This window comes from Pongo abelii, chromosome 18 (assembly GCF_028885655.2).
Source record: "Pongo abelii isolate AG06213 chromosome 18, NHGRI_mPonAbe1-v2.0_pri, whole genome shotgun sequence".
In the NCBI taxonomy this organism is placed as follows: Eukaryota; Metazoa; Chordata; class Mammalia; order Primates; family Hominidae; genus Pongo; species Pongo abelii.
Genome location: NC_072003.2, coordinates 87,491,192 through 87,515,518, shown reverse-complemented (window position 1 = coordinate 87,515,518; position 24,327 = coordinate 87,491,192). Strand labels below are relative to the sequence as shown.

The window sequence follows — 24,327 nt, the reverse complement described above, 5'->3', positions numbered from 1 at the left end:
ATTGAGAGAGAGCAACAGCAAATGCCACAGAGCCTCCTGGAAAATCCCAATGGCAACCATGAAGAGCACAAGTGCTCCCAGAGTGCCACTCAGGGCTAAAATCCGAGCCAGGACCATGAGTGTGAGGCTGAGACCCAAACCCTCCCCATTCCCAAGGCAGAGTGACCTCAAGGGCTCAGGGAGAGCAAAGGAGCTGCTGGTGGGCACTGAGAACCCAGGAGAAGCTCGCAGGAAAGCGAGGCCCAGTTCCAAGAGAGGCGGAAGTGAGTCCTGGTGGCAGAGAGCCCCGCTGGCCCTCCCGACCTTGTACCGCCTCCCAGAGTATGGGATGAGAATGGGGGATAGGTGAGGCCCCTGGGTGGGCTCTGGTGACCCCATCGCCTGTAAGCACCCAGGCCCACTTCCCAGTCAATCCTCCGGGTGCTCCAACATCCAGGCAGGCAGCTCCAGTGTCAAGACGGCCCAGGCAGGCGAGTGGGCAGCCCCAGCCCTGACGGCACTTGACACGAGCCATGGGGTCTTCACTTGGGGTTGCATCCCACTATGGGAGGGCCAGGAGACGCATCCCACAACTTCCACATGGAACCGCACTCTATGCACTGAGGGTCTCACCGGTGGCCCTGGGAAGAGGAGCAGCCCCTGTCGCAGGGTGCCCCACCCCATGGAGCCTGGCTGCGGCAGCCCCACCGTGGGACCTGCCCTGGACAATAGCAGCACTGCACAGAGCAAACACGGCCCCCGCAAACACACTGCAGAGACAGCCCCGGACCAGGGCTTTCACCTATATGTGCTTTTAAAAATAGTTATGTTTCTAAGCAAAGTTCACCTGCAATACTAGAAGACAAGCCTTTTAAAGACACGAAGTATAATTCACTCTACATTGAGGTTAGCAAAGTACGGCGCCCAGAGCAAACCTGCTGGCTGCTTTTGTACAGCTGTGAGCTGAGAATGGCTTTTAAATGATTTTTAGTGACAGAAAAAAAATGCAAAAAAATATTTTGTGCCACATGACAATTCTAGGAACCTCCATCTTCAGTGAGCATCTACAGGCCTGCAGGCCCCCCACGTGCTGGCCTGTCACGACCCAAGGGCCGTGGTGAGCAGCTGTGATGAGACCAGGTGTGCCCCCCAAAGCTGAAAACCCATCCCCCCTGGCCCTTTACAGACAAGCCTGGCAACCCTGCCAGCCACCACTTGCGAGCACACCAGCCTCAGGGACCAGCCTCGGGGGAATAGCTGAGCCATCAGAATGAACCTAAGGAGCGGTCGACCTTCTGCCTTGGGATTTTGTTGTCTCAAACAGATGCTATACAAGAAGGAATATGGCTTGAGTCAGATGTCCTGCTGGACTCTGGGGTTTCTTTACCCGACGGCCCCTACTGCAGAGGCCCTCTGAGTCCAGGTGTCAGATGCCAGCCCGACACGGTCCCAGGGATTAATTCATTGTGCATCTGGCCCTTGAATACCACAAGGGTTAGAGGCACTGACCCCTTGTGCAGCTGAAGTCATGTACAGCCTTTGACTCCCCAAAACTTTACTAATAGCCTGTTGACCAGCGGCCCCACCGATAGCAGTCAATGAGCAGGTATTTTGTGTGCTGTGTGTACCATCACCTGTATTCCTCTAATAGAGTAAGCGAGGGAAAACGTGGTATTCAGAAAGGCACAAGCGAGAGGAAATATGGCTGCCATTCATTAAGCGGAAGTGGATCTTTATTAAGTGGAAGTGGATCGTCATCCAGGCCTTCGTCCTCACCGTCCGCGTGCTGACTGGGGCTGGGGGGAAGAGGAGGAACAGGAGAGGCTGGCCTTGCTGTCTCACGGCAGCAGAGGCAGGAGAGATAGAGGAGGTGGAAGAGGAGGCAGGCACACTCAGTATAATTTTTACTGAAAAAAAAATCCGCGTATAAGTGGATCCTCATAGTTCAAACCTGTGTTGTTCAAGGGTCAACTGTAGTCTTCTTCCAAGGAACAAACGTTAATCTTTTGGTGATGGACAGAAAGAGCAGAGCATTGTGAAATGCGTGCATTGACATCAGAGCGCTGACAAAGGGGCTGCTGGCCCTGGGATCCAGGTGCCATTTACAGATGAGAAAGTGAGACCTGGGCGGGGTTAGGAGCAGTTTAGGGGCTGGGCTTCCATCACACAGCAGGTGGGGGCAGCGTCCATACAGGAAGCACCTGGGTCCCCGAGGCACTCTCCTGGGCCACCACCGTCCATAGTGGAGCAGCACAATTACCCTCTGGCTCCCTCCAGCCTGCGGTTCTTCGGTTCTTCAAGAGGGAGCGGAGAGAGAAGGCAGGGACTCTGTGAGGGGAGGGCTTGGGCGTGGGTCTCTCAAAGTCCTTAGAAAATACAGCCTGTGGTTTTAAAACAGCATTCTAGTTTTTGATGAGCAAATGCCTTATATTTTTTTAACAATGAATTTGTCAGTGGAAAAGAAAAAAGAAAAAGGCAGGTCAATGAGCTGAATGTCTGGCTGGCAAGAATTCCATCTTTCTGCTGACATGAAATAAACGCGGAGAGTAGCTGGTGCACCGAGGAGGAGGAGCTGCCAGCACAGCTGCCCCTTCCCATGATCTTTACAGGCCCTGAGGTCCTGCAGCGACAGCACGCCATTCAGAACCCAGCCTGACGATGAGAACACTGAGGTTTCTGGACTCTGTTTCACAAGATGGAGCAAGCCCACTGGAGCGCCCTCCATCTGGGCCTGGGGCCGGAGCTGGGCTGGGTGCAGGGACAGGGAGCTGGGGTGGGTGCAGGGACAGGTGGCTGGGCTGGGTGCAGGGACAGGGGGCTGGCCTGGGTGCAGGGACAGGGGGCTGGGCTGGGTGCAGGGACAGTGGGAAGGGCTGGGTGCAGGGACAGGGGGCCGGGCTGGGTGCAGGGACAGTGAGGAGGGCTGGGTGCAGGGACAGGGGGCTGGGCTGGTGCAGGGACAGGGGGCTGGGCTGGTGCAGGGACAGGGGGCTGGGCTGGTGCAGGGACAGGGGGCTGGACTGGTGCAGGGACAGGGGGCTGGGCTGGTGCAGGGACAGGGGGCTGGGCTCGTGCAGGGACAGGCGGCTGGACTGGTGCAGGGACAGGGGGCTGGGCTGGTGCAGGGACAGGGGGCTGGACTCGTGCAGGGACAGGGGGCAGGAAAGAGAGACCAAGTCCCTGTCAGCCGCAGAGACTCCGGCTCAGACCACAAGGCTGAGGACGACAGCACCCAGGGAGGTGGAGCCCCTGGAGAGAGAACCTTCTTCCCGAAGAAGGAAGGGAGAGCAGACATTTCTGCCGATGTACAAACCCACCAGTAACTTTTCAGTGATGCCTGGGAACAGACCGGGCAAGGCTGCACTTGGAAAGGGGGCTGGGGAGGAGTTCCGCACTCAGTTCCACCACGTGCCCAGGCAGTCACTCTGTCCTGGGTGGATCCGCAGCCACCCACGTTCCTGCCCCAGACCCCGGGCTGGCGCCCACTGGAGGAGACAGCCAGCACCCGCACTGGTGGGCTCTTCTGTGAGGCCCTGCACAAACTGTGTTTCCCACTCATCACAGCACAGGCACACTCCTGGCCCCAAGAAAGTTCAGGGAAAAATATCCTCAGGGGCTGTCCCAGAGGTGTCTCAGGGCTGTGAATAAAGCAAGCTGCCTGAACCAGCATTTCTCAACTATTCCCACCAGGCCGAGGCCTTGAAAACTCCTGACCAGCAGGAAATGGTCTGTGCGGCACAGGGACTTGACTGGTAACTCCCAAGCACCCGCCCACCTGTCTGCCCTCCAGGACAGCACGGGGACCCTGGCACACGCCCAAGGTTCACGCCAACCAGGTGACCACCAGGAAACCTAAGCCTGGGGTGAGCAGCAGAGGAGCACACGGCAAGCCCCTCCATCCATCCCCAGCTCTCAGGAGCCTGTGCCACACAGCCGGAGCTCTGCAGGGGCCACAGGTGGGCCGAGTGCACGACGCTTTCCACTTCAGGCACCTCTGCCGGACACCCAGCTCTAAACTACGTATGAAAATGGAAACGAAGTGCGTGGCCACATGCAGAGCAGTGCCACTCCAAGCACCACGTCATCACACACGCGGCGTGTCACAGACTGACGACACAAGGAGGCAGACAGTGGGGGGAGGGCGAGTCTGTTGGGGACGGAGGGGGCATTGACACAGTGGATGCTACGGGGAGGCCCCGTGCAACGTGTAACTGCGGGAAGGCAAGGCTCAGCCAGGAGCATTGTCAGGGTCCCCTCATCTCAGGGTGTAACCATGCAGGAAGAATGGAGTGGGGAGACTGACAGGTTGGGTGGAGACCTGGGTTTACCCTGGGGTGGAGCAGGGCAAGGTCAGTGAAAGGGCGGAGGACCAGGACTGGGGCAGCTGGCCGTCCAGGGCAGGGGTGGCCAGAGCATGGCAGGGTGAGGGGGGACCGGGCACTGGGGAGCAGCTCTGAATGGAAGCAGCAGCAGCTGACCCCCTCAGATTTGGAAATAGTGCCAAGGAAAAAAAAGTACTCTGAAACTCTAGCATAAAATACCCATAAAGTATCTCAAATCAGGTTTGAGCGGTGGCAGTGCAGCAGGTGAGGTGGGGCTGGCCTAGAGCCCCTCAGGACACAGCCCCTGGGTCCCGTCTCGGCGGGGGGGGGGGCACGCGGCAGGGTGCAGGGCCACAGCCTGGTTCCAGCTCGAGTCTCCCCCCTGAGGGAGGCCCCGGCGCAGATGTGGTGTAGGGGGGAATCATGCAGCATGGGGCAAGACACCTGGGTGACACTGGCTGGGGACCAAACAACTGTGACGCCCCACACCCAGCCCAGCGGCTCTGACCCCCTCAGCCCCATGAGACCAGCCACACAAGCCAGTCGGCCACTCCACTGGCACCAAAGCAAAGAACACATTGAGTGGCAGGCGGCACAGAGCTGCAAAGGGTCAAAGGTCAGTGGCTTCATCCTCCCCCACACACCTGGGCCCTAGGACCCCACCACGTGCTGTGTGTCCAACACCAATAAATAAAAAAGAGAGCGAGCATGCATTCCTATAACTGGGTTTCCAGGCGAGTTCAAAACTCCGCAAAATAATTTGCCTGGTACCTCCATCCAAAAATGTCTAGGCCGCTGTGGCAACGTGCCCCGGCCGATGGCTCTGACCTCTGCCCGGCAGAGTCACCCAGCCTCCCATGGCCACTGACAGCGCTGCTGCCTCCCCTCCGCTCTGGAAGACCCTCAAGTCTCCCAAGGAAGCACGAGAGGGAGCGCCCGCACCGCTGGGAGTGGCGTTTTGAAGGCTGATGGCAAAGACACACACAGGCAACGTAGGCAAGGTTTGGCACCTTTCTGGGGAAAAAAAAAAAACTGAACAAAATGATTCAATGTTTTGAGTTTTTCAATAATCTATCAACAGAAACTTCTAGTTTCCTCCCTGATTAATGGGTTAGGATTTTCTCATTTCTGCCTCAAAACTACATTTTTCCAGGCAATGTGGTTTTACTTTATGTGAACAACACAGCTCAGCTGAAAATAAACAGAATTTTAGGCAAAAGGAGCAGGAGGCACTTGTTTTTGGGAACAGAGGCCACAGTGTCAGACACCGAGTCGAAGCTGGGTTCCTTCAAGCTCCTTCTGGCTGTGGGCATGGCCGAGGCCCTTCACCAGGCGGCCAGGCCCGCAGTACCCAGCAATCCATAAGGCAGCAGCAACGCCACAAAGAGAAACGACACCAAACTCCCAAGTTTCACTCAAAGTAAAATTACAGCCTGTTGGTAATGTCAGCCTCAGGGGTGAGGAATGTTCCCTGGACATTCACTTTCCGTTAATACATTTATTGGGCAGTTCAGTTCCACGTTCGTGAACCTCATCTCAGAGTCTTAAAAGCTGTGTACCTGAGGGATCCCCTGGCAGGGGACCCCTTCATGAGGAAAGGCTCTTTCGAGCCCTCGGTGCTCTAAGGAACGTGTCTGGGAGAAGCCCTGTCTGCCCCGAGGCCGCCTTGCGTGGTCACAGCTCGCCCTGCACCTGCCGCAGTAGTGGGACAGCAGAGGCTGCTAGGACGCTATCCCAGGCTTGTAAAAGCCACAGGCGCAGGCGCACACCCTCTCCCGCGCTCCCATCCCCACCAAGAATCCTAAGCTGGGCAGTGGGCCCAGGAGGGACAGGAAGGAGCTGGAAGGCAAGCATGGCTGGGGTCCTCCCAGAGGGGAGCTGCTCCGCTGGGGACACTGTGGGGCTGGGATCCTGTGGGCCTCCCGGGATCAGGGTGCCCTTCCATACTCGCTTTCTTTGTGCGCTACCTGAGCAAGCATGCAACCTGGTCCTGCCACCAGCCCAGTTTCCCCGAATAAAAACAAAAGCAGAGCCGGTCCCTGCTCTCCTCCCTCCTAGGTTGACCAGTTCAGCCTGAGGGAACCATCACCACTTGTGCCATCAATTTTCTGAACAAAAGATGGTGAGAAATTCTTCCCCCGTTCCTGCTGTGTCTTCAGAAAGCACCTGCAAGCGCGTCTCACCCCACCTTGCTGCGCTAGGCAGAGCTACCCACCCCACAAAGACACCCAGGTCCCAATCCCTGGGTCCTGTTTAGGTGTTACTTTACATGGGCAAAGGGATCTCACAGATGTGGCTCAACTGATCACCCTCACATGGTAAGATGACCCTGGATGGCCAGGTGGGCCCAGTGTCATCGCGGGGGTCTTTAAAAGCAGAGACTCCTCCCAGCCACAGAGGGTGGGAGAGATGGGATGTACAAAGGACTCACCTGGCCACTGCTGGCTTTGAAGACGGATGGGGCCAGGAGGCAGGGGATGCGGGTGGCCTCTAGAAGCTGGAAAAGGCAAGAAAACGAATTTTCCCCTGGAGCCTCCAGAAGGACCAACCCTGCCTTGCTTTCAGCCCATTGAGACCCAGGATGGGCTTCTGCCCTCCGGTAAAGCCATGGGGTCTGTGGTCATTTGTTATGGCAGCCACAGGAGCCTCCAGCCAGGTCCCCAAAAGGCTCTTTATTAAAACATCAAATTCCCAAACAGCAAAAACAACAGAAACAAAAGGCCTGGCAGTCCCTGCCTTCAGGGCGGGCTGGCAGCTGCAGGGAGAGCAACCGCTTTTTTCCATTAGAAGGAGTTTGCACCATAGGAGTTGTTAAAAGCCAAAACAAAAATTGGAGGAGAAAAAAAATGAAATGTCCTCTATGACTCGTGTTCCCCTGGTGGCCACTGGGTTCTAGCTGCCTCCCAGGGCCTCCTGACAGCCTGAAGGCCATGGCCCTCAGAAGCTGAGGGGTCCTGGCTGTCTCCTATCCCAGCCGGAGGAGAGCCCTGCGGGCAAGAGAGGCAGCACCCCCAACCGCGTGAAGGCACCAGGCTCCCATCTGGCACTGCCAGCCATGAGAGCTGCACGGGAGCCTCTTGTGTCTGGCAAAAGCATTGTTGTTTTTTAAGGGAGGAAGGCATGTCCTGGAGGGGTCCCCAGGCCTCCTCGGTGAGTGCCACGTGGTGCCACACAGGCGCCCAGCCTGGCGATGCCCTCTCCTCAGCAAACCCTCGGCCAACCCGATTCTGGCCTGGACACCTGGCCGCATCCTGGGAGCATCTGTCCATGGGAGGCAGGTGGGTTGTTTTGCTCATTCAAGGCCCACTCGTTTCTTGAACCCTAAGTGAATGCGCACATCTGTCCTCCAAATAAAAGCCACTCTCCCAGCTCCATGATGCCACCACTGCTTCCAAAGGTGCTAAGGGAGATGAAGCCACTGTCCCTGACCACAGGTGACCACAGGGCAAGGGTGCAAGGGACACACAGGGTGCTGGGAGCACCGCCACAGAGGCAGGCCCCGCCATGGACGCACACCTGCCTCACCATCCACCGCCTCGCTGTCCACCCCGCTCCCCTCTCCCCCTGCTCCCCTGCGCCTCTCAAGCCCCCGACACCTCCTGCCCCAGCCTCGTGCTCTGCCGTCTCTGAAGAGAGCCCCCCGACCCTGGTCCCCCAGCACCGGTGCCTGGGGGCTTGTGGTTGGCCCCCACGAAAACACGAGTTCCAGGGCAGCAACAAGGTCTGTGCCTTTGTTCCCCACAAAAGCCCTGGCACCTCTTTCTTCTAATCTTGGGTGTACTTTAAGTGTTTCGCTCATTTCTGAAAAACTTATCAAAACAAAATCAATGTAGAAACATTTGAAAGTCACGACTTTTCAAATGCATTCCCAGTTGAGAACATTTTCTACTTTTATTTTCATTCACCACTTGGGTATGCCTACCTTCATGGTTATTGTAAAGCTGCAAAGTTAGATTCTGAGGTTTCTGACCTTGTAATTCTTCCAATGTAATGAGCTGCATAGATCATGTGAAAAGTTGTGTCACTGGCAATGCTGGCAGGAACAACATCACTGTCAGGATGCCATGACGTGCCTTCCACAGCCAGAGGAGGGCAGAACCCTCTTGGAAATCAGCAACACGGTTTCCCAAGTCTCATTAAGAACAGCTGTGATCTGATCTTAAACTCATCTATCAAGGGATCTTTTAAAATGTAAAGTGATTACAAAATCATCACAGGAGCTTGTGCACAGAAGGCGAGATCAGAAATGACCAGCGGTCACCCCACAGACGGGCCGAGAGTCCAGGCTGGGAAGGGACTCACTTTCTCTATGGACCTGGTGGATTGTTTCATATTTTTGCCATATGTGGATTTCATAATGAAACACTGAATTCCTATTAACTAAGCAAGGACGCTGAGCCGGGCCACACGGAAGGGCAGGGAGGACCACAACGACAACACAACTCCTCCTCCTGGGCCAGCTCCCAGGCCAGGGCAGAAAGCGTCTATACCGGGGAGGGGAGGGCCAAGAGGCGAAAGCCAAGGCACTGGGCCTAGAAATAAGGGAACCGGGGTCAGCAGATACCGCAAGGGCAATGCCGTGAAACACACAGAAATGAAGGCACAGCACGCTCTGAGAACAGTCACACAGAAGGCCGCGGTGCGCCCTCCGCTTTGTTGCGCTGCTGCAGGCTGAGGGCACCTCCATGCACTGCGCAGCCTCTTAAAACCCATGGGAGGCTGAGATATAGTTTGTTGATTTGGACTTGATTTTAAATTGGTAATGAGTAAAACTCAGGGGTCAGATCTTAAATGTGAAACAGCAAAAATGAGGTCATGCCAGGGTCCCTCCAGAGCGCTGCATGCCCCAAGATGAGCGCCCTGGGATCCGCGCAGTTGATCCTGCTGCCAGTAGGATGGGGCCCTGCGATGAAAGGAACCCCAAGTCTGATGCAGGCCTTCAGGGGTAGAGCAGGCTGGGCCGAATTCCGACTTAGTGCCCAACAATGAAGGTTCAATCCCTTCTTTCCTCTCCTTGCCGGCTTTACGTCTGGACCAGGGCCCCAGTCTGAGGCATTTCCAAACCAGCTCTGGAATGCAGAAGCCGCTCATTGGAATGGACGGTGTCCTGGCTCCCAGGCTCCAGGGACGCTGGCCTGCGGCTGAACTTGAAGCGGACTTCCCAAAGGGCAGCACCTCATCATCTCAAGAGAGGCCTGGTTGGGGACAGGGCTGGAGACACGTGCTACTTTCCCAGCTCCATTCAGAGGGTTTTCCCCTGAACATTTTTGAAACAGAGCCAGTTGTTTTCAGATAAAAGAAGGCGGCAGAAGGTAGAAATGGGAGCAGCCTACTGAGGGAACCCCGGCCTAAAGGCACTGCATTTTGAGCACACACATCTGGTTTCCTCTGTCTACTGAGAATGCAGAAATTCTGTGTAATGCCCAACTCAGATCATGCTAAACTGGTGTAAATCTAAAGTCAATGCAAGAAGCCCAAGGACTTCTCAGTACTATTTAGATACAAAATCCTGAATCTAACCAAGAATCCACTCAGGTGCAACGCAAAACCAAACAAAAGAACCCCACCCCCCATGCATTTAAAAGAACTCTGAACACTGCTGAAGTGTGTGGACAGAAACGAGGATGAAACCACTAATCCACAGGTATGCTGGAAAAGCCAAGAAGTCCTTTGTTTTTGTCACTTAGCTTTGAATCCAACTTGTTAAGGTATGAGGGCTGAGACTGTAACCAAGATGCCTTTTTCAAATCTAGATGTTCACTTCAAAGTAGCTTCCTCAAACTAGAAAAATGAGGTGCTCAGGCTGGGAGTGGTGGCTCATGCCTGTAATCCTAGCACTTTGGGAGGCCGAGGCGGGCTGGTTACCTGAGGTTGGGAGACCAGCCTGACGACATGGAGAAACCCCGTCTCCACTAAAAAGACAAAATTAGCTGGGCGTGGTGGCACATGCCTGTAATCCCAGCTACTCAGGAGGCTGAGGCAGGAGAATTGCTTGAACCTGGGAGGCGGGGGTTGCGGTGAGCCGAGATCGTGCCATTGCACTCCAGCCTGGGCAACAGAGCAAAAACTCCGTCTCAAAAAAAAAAAAAGAAAAGAAAAATGAGGTGCTCAGAGAAAGAGGCTCATCCCAGTGATGCCCCCAACTGGCCTAAAATCCTTCTCCTACGTTCCTACAAGAAATGCCAAAAGGCCACATCATCATTCTTAAGCCTTTAAACCCACCGATGGGAATACTAATACTCGTCCTTAAATTCCATTTCTAATGCTTTTCACAAACCAAATCACCCATTAGTGGATGGTCAGAAACAGAGCACACACAGCAGGCCAGCGTGGGCAAATGCAGAAACCCGCTTCTCCTGGAGAACAAGAAACAGCACACAGAAGCTTCTTGCAGACCTCAGGGTTTAAGTCAACTGATCCAACGTTTTAGAAAATCGTCCTTCAGGCCAAAAAGGCTAAGTTTCAAAGCTAACAGGCTAAGAGCTATAAGCCAGATTTACAGCCCAGAGCGATGGCAAGATGCCCCAGGGGACCCCACATTCACACAAAGGTGCCTTGTGGCAAGCGGTAGGCACAGCAGTCTCCGTGGTGCTCTGCGGCTGGCTCCAGCGTTTCAGCATGAACCTCAATCAAGCACAGCCTTGGGAGAAGGCAAAACAAAGGCTAACAACTCGATCGAAGGAAGGGAAGTGGAGGCCTGCGGGTGCTTGCCGCCCACCCCACCCTTCCAGCAGGGCGGCGCTCCTGGGAGTGACCTTAACCATGGGTGTGTCTTGGGGTCTTCTGACTGACTAGGGCAGGGTGGGGGACGTTTAAGAACACAACCAAAGTCACCCCGAGGCCTGTGGTGCTCCCCATGGACCACAGGCCTCTGGCTTCTGGATGGTGAGAGGGACGGTGGGCGGGCAGGGGACGAGGAAGAGTGGGAAGAAAATAAGGATGTATCTGCATGACGCGAGCACAAGCCTGCCATCACCGTGGCGCTGCTCAGGCGTCCCCAGGAAAGGGAGAGGGGCAGGTCGGGGAGCCCGGCCGGGCTGCCATCCAATTTCGCACCTCGAGGGGCTGAGATGTCAGCCCAGAGCTGATGGTGAGAAGAGTCTCTCCCTCCCCGCAGAAAGAGGCCACCTCCACGTGCCTCCACGCACCCTCCAGATGGCACCGTTCTCATGGCTCTGGTCATTTCTTTAACTTGGAAAACTTACTGTATGACACAAAAAATACGTTTGAATCCACCGTGATAGGGCAAAAGAACAAACTTCTAAAAACACGTGATCCAACGTTCCCACTAAGCTCACTTCAGTCGGAAGCCTCTGCACAGGATCACTCGCGTGTCCAACGTCAGCTGATCTCCCACCTAATCGTGATGGAAAAACGTGGCTTTTAAACAGAGGGTGGGCCAGCCTTCCCAATCTCAGCCCCACACTGACCATCCGAGTGGAGGAGTGACAAGCAGGCCAGGCGAGGCTGGGGAAACCCAGAGAGACCCCTCGTCAGATGGGCTCTGCCCGGAGGGCAACGCACGGCGGTCTCTGCACACACTTCAAACTATGTTATGCTTAGAAACATACGGCCTTGCCACTCGTGCCGACAGGTGGTTGCTATGCGCTGGTGGCTAAGAGCACCTTTGTACACTTCTCACACAAGCCGCTCACACTTCGGCACCTTCGGCCACAGCAGAGCACCCCTCACTTGGGTAAGTCAGAGCACCTTCAGAGGAAGGCCCAGAGATGGACAGCTGCGCCAAGCCAGTCTCACCACACACTACACGGAGAACCCCACCATGTACCAACCTCAGCCCTGCTGGGGTGTGTGTGCAGGTCTGGGGCCTGAATGTGACTCTTCCCCACCAGGCTGTGGCTCCAGGTCACTCCACCCCAATGCCGGGTCTCAAGTACATCTGACCTGGGCGCATTCAGCGGGGTGTCCGCGACCGTGCAGTCTCACACGGGGAGCAGAGGAGGGGGCCTGGCATGTGTCACGTCCGACAGTGCAGCTGGTAGGGCCCTGACAGGACGCGAGGAGTAGCACACGTCTCCGTTGGGAAGCCCCAAACCCCACCAAACTCACATCTTCCTGCAAAAAGCTTCATCTGTGGTGTTGAGCCAGGGCTCAGCACATGCCTGCAGGAACGTGGGACTGAGGCGAGGCGGTGGCCATCGTTCTGCCGAAGATAGTATGGGGATGGGGAGGGTCCTGTGGCCTGAACCGTGTCCCTTAAAAAGCAACTCTCAATAACCTCTGGTACCTGTGAACTTGGGCTTAATTGAGAACAGGGTCTTTGCAAATTTAAGTTAAAGCGAGGCCACACTGGACTCAGGTGGGCCCTAACCCAGTGACAGGGGCCTTATGAAAAGAAGCAGATCGGAACACAGAGAAGCAGAGGAGGGGCAGAGATTGGAACAGTGTGGCATCAAGCCCAGGAACAGCAAGCACTGCCGAGAAGGGAAGGCAGTGCCCCCTCTCCACACCTTCACACACCTCCTCCAGCCCTACCCCACCCCCCACCCCACCCCCCACCCCACCCTTACAGCAGAGCCTCCAGGAGCATCCCTACTGTCCTCAAGGTCATGTCCCGCCACCAGCAGGAGCACAGACCTCAGCACACCAGCAGAAGCACGGACCTCAGCACACCAGCAGGAGCATGGTCCTCAGCACTGCGGTACAGGGGTTCCGACCAGGCAACATCCCTAATACACACCGGGCGTGAGGGACACCACTGGAGGAGCAGCTGCCGAAAGCAGGAGCACCAGCTCAGGGGCCGACCAGGAAGCAGAAGGAAAAGCAGGCAGGGGCCGCTTTATGGGCTTTTCATTGATCTCACTTTGGGAGTCAACGTAAACAATGCCTCAACGTCATAAATAAGAGATTGTCTACACATGAAAATAATTCTAGGTTACTTTTCTACTCTTGATGCATATTTTATGTCCAGAGTCAATTACGCAACACAGCCAAGAGCAGCCATGGGTCCGAGTTGCTTCTTAATTACAACCTCCCAGTCCCATGGTCTGAAGATACCACAGGCTCCCTACAAACTCCGGGGCAGGACACACACATTTCATCTGGGGCTGCGACTCCTTAGAGAAAATGGAAAGAACGATGGTGGTGGGTTTTATTAAACCTTTGCCAAGTTCCCCTGTACTGCCTGTGTGAGAGGAAAAGCCCGTCCGGTGGTCAGAGTGAAGAGGGCTCTGGTCTGCGGATCAGAAATGGCCCCTGTGCTTGAGTCACTTAGGAAGCCACAGCACTGCCGTGGAGCTGGGCCCTGCTGCAGACCAAGCCCCATTTTTACACCTAAGGCCTTACAGGGCCCAGGAGGGAGCTCAGTCGACGAAGGCGCCTGACATCAGCACGTCCCGGCCCTGCCCGTCGTCCTCCTCGGGCCCACCCGCGTGAAACCCAACAAATCCCAAGCTCCCGTTTGAGGAAGAAAGGGATCTTTGTTCGCACTGTCCTTCAGTTTCCCAAAGGCCAGTGAGTCAAAAAACATAAGCTTCTCTTTCAGGCATCTCAACACACTTTAGCACCAGCTTTAACGTTTTAACCAGGCACCGGCACAGTCCTGCATCTACAATCTCTAGATGAAAGATTCCTCGTAAATACACAATGAATTTAACAGCCACTCAGCGGTTCACTCTCAGAATGAAAAAAAGGTAGGAAATTATATTACGCTTGAACCTTTTCTTCCCGTGTAACTCCGCTGTTTCATAGTTTAAGGGGACAGGAGTGTGACTTCAATCAGGCTCGCTGGCCCACACTGAGCCTCGGCGCCTGGCTTGTCGGAACACAGGTGGCCACTTGCTGCCCCGCACCGCACTGTCCGGAAAGTGCTCGCTGTGTGCCCCGCACCTCCTCACTGTGGGCATGCAGCCAGCACCACTCGCCCTGGAGTCCAGGGTGCGGGGACAGGGCCAGCACGAGTCACTGCACGCCCCCGCCCAGATGGCCCCGCCGTCTCTCCGACTTGTCAGAAGTCAGATCGTCTCGCACAGTGCCGCAACTTCCCTTCTGGGATGTAAGAACCAGGACCCAAACACTGCCAACATGAAGGGTGTGAAGAACATTCTTCCAATTTTACACAACGTGGGCCAGTCAGAGTGCCTGCATTTTGCACGAGGGAAAAGCCAGGACCTAAACAGAATCAGCATGAAGCGACCTGAGGGGTGTTTTCCACTCCTCGTTTCTTGACTCTGACGAGGTGAACATGTGGAGGGGACCGCAAGAGTCTCCAGGGCATTCCCCTGGAGAAGGCTCACCTTCAGCCACCATCTTTCCTCTGGAGGCCAGGAATCCTGGTGCCGCAGTAACGCCCAGGTTTCCTTTCGCCAGCAGCTACTCTGATAGCCTTCCAGAAGATAATTCTTGGGGCAAAAGAGTCCTTTACACATCCATTAGATGCTCCGCACAGAGGCACCCAAAGCAACAGTCGCGCTGGCTGAGCTCTTGGGGGCTGGCCTGTACCCCACATCGAAGCGTCCCACGCCAGCTGTGTGAAGTCGCTCCCCGCAACAACGCAGCAGGCCTGCCCACCAGAAGAGGCAGATACGGCTCAACAACGGCAACAGAAAAGTCTCAGAACACCCAAAGAATCACCAAAACTCCCTTATTCAGAAAAAGTTCTCACATTTGGATCCTACCAAAAGGATATGTAAAATTATTCAGAAGTCACACTTTTTCTGCTTATTGAGTTACAGAGTTTTAAATCAGTACTGTTCTATATGTTTTCATGATTAAAGATTTGGTGAACATAAGCCGTAGTTTTAAATGGCTCAAACAAGAGTATTTCCAAATGTTTTCAATGTGTGCATCATACAACTAACTGCTAACTTGCCACAGTTCCCATTGTCTTCATTCACTCAGTTCACTCAGTGTTGCTAAGTATACTACACTGGGTATGACAGGTAATAGAAATGAATAAAATTTGGGTTTTACATTATTTAAACTCTTTTACTTAACCTTTTAAATATATATTTGAAAATGGTAAAATTGATCAAAAACAATCTTCGAATCATCAGGCCTGCCATCACTGTCTGACATCACAGAGTCTGATGCGGGGCTAAACAAAAGGGCCAGGAGTGCAGGGGCCAGCGTGAAGCGTGGCCAGAGCAGCGGGAGCGTCTCAGGGGTTGTGATAAAGACACTTCAGCTTCAGCTAACAGCGAGCCCTTCGAAGGCACCATTGTTTCAACTGAGTAAAACACTGAAAATGTACATTTCAGTCATCATTTCATCTAAGTTCTCTCCCTAAAAAAAAAAAAAAAAAAAGAGAGAGAGAGAGACAGAGAATACATTTCCCAGCCAAACACTTTGTCCAGCTTGTCCTGGGCCCTTGCCTGACTTAAAGATTCTTCTATGCTGCAACCACAGACAGTGTCCCAAGAAATTCAACAGGACAAAAATGATAGCCCTCAAAACAGTACACCTATTTTACTGACTAGTCATCACTCAAGCCTGAAACTACCTTCCTTGCTGCTTGCCAAAACAAACCAAGAAGCAAAGGAGCAGAGGGTCCTTGGAGTTCCACAGCCACTCCACACTCTCAGAACACTCTGCTGCATACGGCAAGCCTGTTAGGGGCCACAAGGACCCCTCCAGTGTCAGAGCCACAGGCAGGAGACACCACGGCCTCCCTTTGTAAGTCAGGGCCCCACCTCCCCAGACAGGGCAAGGAAGCTGAAGAGCCAGCTGTCCAGGTGGGCCTGAACCCCCCAACAAGGCAGCAGGAGGCATGCGGGCGGCTCCACACCTTTCCCAGGGGGTTTCTTGGGACTAGTCAACACCAAACTCACTCCACTTCTGACCTTTTATGGTTTAAATTACATTTTCCACCATTTCTGGTAGAGAAGGCTTTTCCATAAGAGATTAATTCCCTGAACCACTGAGAGTCTCCAAGATTTCTGCTTGTGTTTTGGCATGTAATGCAGCAATGTATTTTCTTGACGGGAGCATTTTTATTAAAAGTGACACAAGGGTGTGTGTCTAGGAAGGCGAGATGATCCTCCCTCTGTGACAAGCCATTTAAAGTGGACTAAAGCCTCCGGGAAATACAAGAGGCCATTTTTCGGCTATAGATAAAGACACCCTGCACACACACACTCCTCCTCGCTCTCTCCAAAAAAATCCTACACGTAAAATGTTGGACATTTCCCATGTCTTCTGATCTTTTTCCCAGCTGGGTCTAGAAGGCCTTATTTCATGGAAAAAGATTCTGAAGGCCTCTGAAACTTACCCTTAAGCAAAGTATCAGGAGGAACACAAATGCCAAAGATGGGAGAGAAGCTGAAAAGCTTCAAGGTCACCAAGCCTGCTGTCAGCTGAACCCTGGTCAAGTCATTGCACACATGCCCAGTAGGAAAGCCCTGGATCCGTCACTGCTTTGCTTAACTTTACTAAATATACATGCGTCATGTGTACGTACACATATTCAATTATTCAGGGGTGTGTGTGAGGAGGGCGTGGGTGGGTGTATGCATTAGAGATGGGTTTACCAGAACATACACAAAATACCTCCTAGCTTTTCCAGTGATTTCACATTGTTTAGCCTATAAACGTATATAAGCTTTGTTTGTGCACATCTTAGGTAACGTTAGCTACATCTGTTTTAAAAAAAAAAAAAAACAGTATTAAAGTACACACGTACTAGAAACAGCACTAAATAATTTCACGATTCATGATCTAAGCAGCATGATTAATACTCAAGCCTTGAAAAGTTTCCCATGTGACTGAAAATCTTCCAAATATAGCAAAAGAACTGACCCAGATTTGAACATCTCAATAGATATAATATCCCCTAGGAACACAGTTTGGTACTAACTGTTCAAAACATACTGCACATTGGATTCAATCTGCAGAATCCAAATTCAACACTGTGAAGGCTTTATCCTGAAGCAACACTGAGGACCTTCCATTTCTATCACACCTAAGCTACTACTCAAGGCCTACATAGTAAGGACAGAAGCCATGCCCACTGACCCTCCATAAACATTCCTATGAGCTGGGCAAAGGAAGCACTGTCATTTCAGTCTCGACAGGAAGAGGGTGAGAGGCCAATAAGTAGACAGATTAGAAAACAACTCAGGATAATCAGGAAATTCACCTGACCCCTTGACGGTGCTGGTGCTGTTGATGGCTGTGATAGCACTGGGAGTGGTGGTGGTTGCGGAGGTAAGGGCAATGGAGAGGGTGACAGGGACAATGGTGGTAGAGGTCATGCTTGTGATAGATGTGTTGTTGGTAGTGGTGGTGAGGATGAGGGACATAATAGTGGTGGAGGTGGTGGTGGTAGTGTTTGTTAAGGGGTTGTGTTGGTGATGATGATGGAGATAGTAGAGGTGGTGGTGGTAGTGGTTGTTAGGGTGGTTGTATTGGTGATGATGATGATGGAGATGACAGAAGAGGTGGTGGTGGTAGTGGTTGTTAAGGTGGTTGCATTGCTGATGATGATGACAGTGGCGGAGGTGGTGGCAGTGTTTGTCAGGGTGGTGGTGGTTGATGATGATGATGATGATGATGATGGAGATGATGATGGAGATGATGGTGGAGGTGGAGGTGGTTGTGTTGGCGATGGTGATGATGGAGATGACAGTGGCGGAGGTGGTGGTGAAGGTGGTTGTGTTGGTGATGATGATGACAGTGGTGGAGGCGGTGGTAGTGTTTGTTAGGGTGATTGTGTTGGTGATGATGATGATGGAGATGACAGTGATAGAGGTGGTGGTGGTAAAGGTGGTTGTGTTGGTGATAGTGATGGTGATGATAGTGAGGGAGGTGGGGGTGGGAGTGGCTGTTAGGGTGGTTGTGTTGGTGATGATGATGATGGAGATGACAGTGATAGAGGTGGTGGTGGTGATGAAGGTGACTGTGTTGGTGATGGTGATGGAGATGATAGTGAAGGAGGTGGGGGTGGTGGTGGCTGTGTTGTTGATGATGATGATAGTGGTGGAGATGGTGGTGGTAGTGTTTGTTAAGGTGGTTGTGGTTGTGTTGGTGATGATGATGATGGAGATGATAGTGGTGGCGGTCAGGGTGGTAGTGGTTGTTAGGGTGGTTGGATTGGTGATAATGATGGAGATGACAGTGGTGATGGTGATGGTAGTGTTTGTTAGGGTGACTGTTGGTGATAATGATAGAGATGGTAGTGGTAGAGGTGGTTGTGCTGGTATGATGATGGAGATGATAGTGGTGAAGGTGGTGATGGTGGTGGTGAAGTTGGTTGTGTTGGTGATGATGGAGATGATAGTGAAGGAGGTGGTGGTGGTAGTGATTGTTACAGTGGTTGTGTTGGTGATAATGATGGAGATGACAGTGGTGAAGGTGGTAGTGGTAGTGGTTGTTAAGGCGGTTATGTTAGTGATGATGATGGAGATGATAATGGTAAAGGTGGTGGTGGTAGTGGTTTAGGGTGGTTGGGTTGGTGATGATGATAGAGATGATAGTGGTCGAGGTTGTGGTGATAGTTGTTAGGGTGGTTGTGATGATGGTTGCAATTATGATAATTGTGAAGATGATAGAGATGACAGTGGTGGAGGTAGTAGAGGTGGTTGTGTTGGCAGTGGTAGTAGGTGGAGGTGATGATGATGGTAGAGCTCTGGGGGATCTGCAGGCAATGTTCAGGAATCATGAGAGTTGAGTTCTGGATGTATCCCTGACTTTAACTCCTTGAAAAGCTCCTGTCTACTGTCTTCATCTCCAAAATAAGAATAGCACTCAACCTAGTCACCAAACTTAAGCTCATTTCTCTTCAGAAATGCAAGACAGGTGAAGATATAGGAGAAAGCAAGTCTCTAACTTCAGACAGGGGCCCCTGAGTCAATGCAGGCAGAGCGCTAGCTTGCAACAATGCTTTAGAAGGTGTATTTCAGCTTTCTAAGGATGACTTGGATATGCCAGGGAATGTCCATACGCTGCATTTGAGCTGAAGTGACCTCTTACGTATCTTTCTTGTGTTTTGTTTTGATTTTCTTTAGTAACAATTTAGTAGTAATTAGAACAACAAATACACCAGCATCTGTCCAGGAATGGGTGCCTGTCCTTGGCTGTTAGAGTGCCCAGTGAGAGAAACTCCAGATACAGTGCTCCAAGAGGTATCTGAGGTCAGCTAGTAGCAGCTACCAATTCCAGAAACATACTGATTTGGAGTATTATTTCTTGGTCATGTGAGGAAATGTTTAGGTCTTCACTTTATTTTCTTAAACTCCTCAAACAAATGAGATGAATGGAATGCAAACGATACCACAGAAATTGCATAAATCTGGATTTTTTAAATCTAGATTTTTTAATATAGGAAAGAAAGCTCTAAGTCTATTTAACAATTATTATTTAATGATGCATAATTATAAAAATGTACTTATCATCAGCCGAGCTGCCCCCAACAAAGCACACAGTTAATAAATCAAGAGAAATCCTGAATTTCTCTATGTGGATTTTTATGTCAGGTGGGTGGGCTGCCGTCTTCCTGAGATCACAATACTGAAGGTGACAGACCAGCCCCACAACCTGCAACTGTGGCAGGGAAAGGCACCCCTGAGAGAGGGAAGTGTGGCTCACCAAATCCGTGTCTACGTGGGAACACATTGCACTCGGCACTGCAGCAGTGCCTGGGAATGGCCGCACTTCCCATGTACCTACTGCGCGTGGGGCACTGAGGCTGAGCCCGAAGGAGGCATGGGCTCCTGCAAAGCCCATGCTTCCTACAAGTTCAATGCGTGCTGGGCACGGGTCCTGCCCTTAAGGGGCTCCACGTCTACACATGCAGGGCAGCGACAGGCCCTGAAAGGTGCCGTACTCCACCCACGCCCTGCAGGCCACCCCACACCTCAATCTTTTCAAATTCAAGATTCTGGCATGGACATTTTGCCACATCCCTCAAGGGAAGCAGTTTCCACAGAGGTTCAAGGGGTCTGCGGCCTCAGCCCTAAACCACCGGGGAGCCCCCATCCTGGAGCCTTGATCTCATGCTGTGAGGCCTGCCACTACACGGGGAGGGACCGGGGTGCTGCGGTCAACAGCTTGGCTGTGGCAGCAAGAGATCACGGGAGAAGAGTGACTGCTCAGCTGGCTATGCAGGACAACACCCTCGTGTTTAGCATTCTAAAGAGTTCTGGGATGTCTGCAACCTACCAGCAAGCAGATGAGAAACAAGCAGGTTGGGCGTGGTGGCTCACACCCATAATCCCAGCACTTTGGGAGGCTGAGGCAGGCGGATCACTTGAGCTCAGAAGTTTGAGACCAGCCTGTGCAACAGGGCAAAACCCCGTCTCTATAAAAATAAAAAAATTAGCAGGTCGTGGTGCTGCGCACCTGTAGTCCCAGCTACTCGGGAGGCTGCGGTGGGAGGATTGCTTGAACCTGGAGGCAGAGGTTACAGTGAGCCGTGATTGCACCACTGCACTCCAGCCTCGACAACAGAGTGAGACTGTCTCTAAAAATAAAAAATTAAAATCAAAAAACAGCAAATACACATCCCCCACACTTATCCAAATGATGGGTTTCTGAGTGCAGATGCTCTTACACAATCACAGCTCACTCGTGCCCGGTCCTAATTCTGCCAGGTCTGGACGAGACTCCTGTGGGCTACAATGCCACTTAGGCTGCTGGCAGTTCAAGATGCTCAACACAACCAGTAGCAAGTGCGTGTCTTAAAGAGGCACAGCTATTAGTTTAAAACCTTCTTGTCGGCTAACCCGAGCCCTCTGGGAGGCCGAGGGCAGGTGGACTCCTTAAGCCCAGGAGTTCAAGACCAGCCTGGCAACATGGCAAAATCCTGTCTCTACAAAAAAATACAAAAATCAGCTGGTATTTTTTGTGGTAGCCCAAGCTGTGGTCCCAGCCACTGGGGAGGCTGAGGTGGGAGGATCACCTGAGCCCGGGAGGCAGAGGCTGCAGTGAGCCAAGATCACACCACTGCACTCCAGCCCGGGCAACAGGGAGAGACTGTGTCTCATTGATTAGCTAGCTAGCTAGCTAGGTAGCATCTCGGCTCTGTTTAGCTGGGTCTGTCCCTGTTAATCTTCACTGACACATCAGGAATAAGACCGGAGGACAAGGATTCCCATCCCTGTGAACGTGACTGAGCAGCTCACCAGCCGGCCACACCCACACACCAGTTCTTTCCTGAAGAGGGTTCTTAATTGGAAGAATATCATATTATACTCCAATTAGAACAACACATTTCCTATGCTGTATGTAATCTAAATCCCCAAGAAAACAATTGTCTGTAAAGAAATCAGAGGGAGGAGGAAACACGTTTTCCTTCTGGCACACTGAAACGCATTAGAGATGTCTGGTGTTCATCCGATGCCGTGTGGCTGGGGCGTCGTGTCACTGAGCGTGTGGCCACAGCACTCTCCATTCCCGGAGTGCCTGAGTCCAGCCATCTCCCCCATGACTCCACCTGAAAAACCCTTTGAAGAGCTGTGGTGTTTATGAGAGATACTGGTTTTGTCCCTGGTTCCTGGCCCATAACTCCCACAGCCCTGGTTCATCTCTTGTTATGATGCCAGGTGTGTGGGCCTCAGGGGCGGGCTCTCACCCTCCTTTCACTCTAATGATCCCTGGCTTGCAGACTGTCAGTCTTAAGACCCTCCCATGAGAGGGTCCTGCCCTAGACCCTGGGGAAGGAATGCTGATGTCATGAAGTTTCCATAAAAACCCAAGAGGGCAGGTTCAGTGAGCTTCCAGGCAGCTGGTCCAGCAGGTCCTAGAGGATGCTGCCCAGGGAAGGCCTGGAAGCTCTGTGCCCCTTCCCCCGTACCTCGCAGCATGTGTCTCCACACCTGTAGCCTATGTAGTATCCTTTATGATAATAAACACAGTAAACAAAAGTGCTTCCCTGAGCTCTGCAAGCCACTCCAGCAAATTAATCAAACCCAAAGACGGGTCGTGGGAAGCCCAACCTGAAGCCGATTGGCCAGAAGTTCCGAGGCCCGAACTTGTGACTGGTGTGGTTGGGGGGCAGTCCCTGAGCCCTCAACCCATGGGATCCGACGCTCTCTCCGTATCAGAACTGAATTAGAGGACACCCAGCTGGTGTCCACTGCTTGCTGTGTCCAGAAAAAAACCCACGTTTGGTCCCAGCAGTCTTTTTGTGTGTTGATGATGGTCACGGTGTGAGAGCAGAGGAAACATGTGGTCTGCAGAGCTTTCCCAACACGAGAGTCCAGTGCGCCGTGCAGTCTCAAAGACCCCACACCCCACACTGACGAAGACACTGACTTCAGCGCCTTCAACTTTGAGGTCAGAATCTGTGGTGAGTGCCAATTCGATACCGACAACACTGTTAGAATGGACGTCCTTTCTTTAATCTGTGGTGAGCACCGATTCAATGCCGAGAATACTGTTAGAATCCACCTCCTTTCTTTAATCTGTGGTGAGCTCCGATTTCATACCAAGAACACCGTTAGAATGGACATCCTTTCTTTAATCCATGGTGAGCGCCGATTCGATACTGTTAGAATTGATGTCCTTTCTTTAATCCGTGGTAAGCGCCGACTCGATACCGAGAACACTGTTAGAATCGAGGTCCTTTCTTTAATCTGTGGTGAGCGCCGATTCGATATCGAGAACACGGTGAGAATGGACATCCTTTCTTTAATCCATGGTGAGCGCCGATTCGATACTGTTAGAATCGAGGTCCTTTCTTTAATCTGTGGTGAGCGCCGATTCGATACCGAGAACACTGTTAGAATGGACGTCCTTTCTTCTGGCCCCTTCTTTCCTCCATTACTGAAATCCAACCTCCCATATGGTGTCTGCGCTTTATTTAATTCTACAATTGTGCTGCAATCTCCTCAATGAGGCAGATTAGTTATTTCCCAAATGATTAGATACTTCTGGAAAATTATTTTTAGTTGGCTAAGTCTTCGATCACATCAAATTAATCAGAACCATAGCAAATGTACCTCTTGCTATTTTAAACTCTGATAACTGACTATCCCCTATATGATATACCAAAATTCTACTCATATTTCACTGTCCAAATTGAAAAACTGGTATGACAAAGTCATGGCCAGCTGCTGAAGCCACACAAGTCAGAGGACCCAGCAGGCCTTGGTGCTCTTTGAGCAGGCCCTGCGCGTCCCATCACCCATCAGCTTTCCTACCTTCCCCAGGGGGCAGCCCCCTAAGTCCCAATGTTTGCTTTGGCCAAGCCCTTGCAGACCTTGCTAATCAGGGTTAAATTTAGATAGAATCTTCAAAATTTTTAAATGACAGTATATACTCATAGCAGAGTAAAAAGAAAGCACAGTCAAACCCAACATTTGGGTGCATTATTGCCAAGTACACCAAACATAGGAAGGAGTTCACTACGTACTACATTCCTAGCTCACTGGCACTTTAAATCCTCTGAGGACCTGAACATGGTCTGCAGGAGTGCTCTGCGCCCTGTGGGGAGAACGGCTGTTCTGGGTGACTATTAGGAGTACACTAGGGTTGTTCCCACTAAGAACATCAGACCCCAGTGAGGCCCGGCGCCCTGAATTACTGCCCTTCTGGACATGTTCAGGAAGAGTCTGGATGTGAATAAGGATGCCACCTACAGCCATCCCAGCTCACCCCATGGGCATTGATCTTTGAGCTCCAATGAGGGCTGAAGGAACAGACATGCACCATGTTCCATTCTACCAAGCCTGACTGATGCGCACCCAAGTGGGGGGCCAAACTCAGCTTCCTGGTTTGGGGGAAGGAGCAAGGCCCATTCACTGACATGCATGAAATCACTGCCTTGACTGACACTCTCACTACCTAACAGAGATGTGGGGAGAAACTGGCAGTTTTCGCCAAGGAACTGGGGCAAACATTCTTGACCCTTCCCCGCCCTGGTGGTATCTTACTTTGGGCCCTTTCCCACCCTGTGTTACGTGACATGCATCAAGCCCAAACTCCTGGCAGCCCCGGGAGCTCTGGCTTGGGATTTTAAACAACACAAACAATGCCACCTCCCACCCAGGACCGCACGAGTTCATGGCTCCCTAAGATCACCAAAACACGTTCACATGATAAGGATTTTTTTTTTTTTTTTGAGACGGAG

The 24,327-nt window shown here is 52.3% G+C and overlaps 1 protein-coding gene across 31 annotated transcripts in view; it reads right to left on the bottom strand.

The window, feature by feature from the left end:
* The window catches only part of BANP (BTG3 associated nuclear protein), a 125,354-nt gene that overhangs the window by 5,681 nt on the left and 95,346 nt on the right, over positions 1-24,327 (bottom strand). For 19 of the 31 annotated variants that reach the window (XM_024233474.3, XM_054534272.2, XM_063717795.1 and 16 more), the window contains one exon: positions 6,733-6,798. The exons of 10 other annotated variants lie outside the window; for them this stretch is intronic. In XM_024233474.3, coding sequence (XP_024089242.1) covers positions 6,733-6,798 — 66 coding nt within the window. Of the gene's footprint in view, positions 1-5,791; positions 5,994-6,732; positions 6,799-24,327 lie in introns of those variants that run through there. 2 more of the 31 variants (XM_054534270.2, XM_024233484.2) reach the window with 2 other exon arrangements.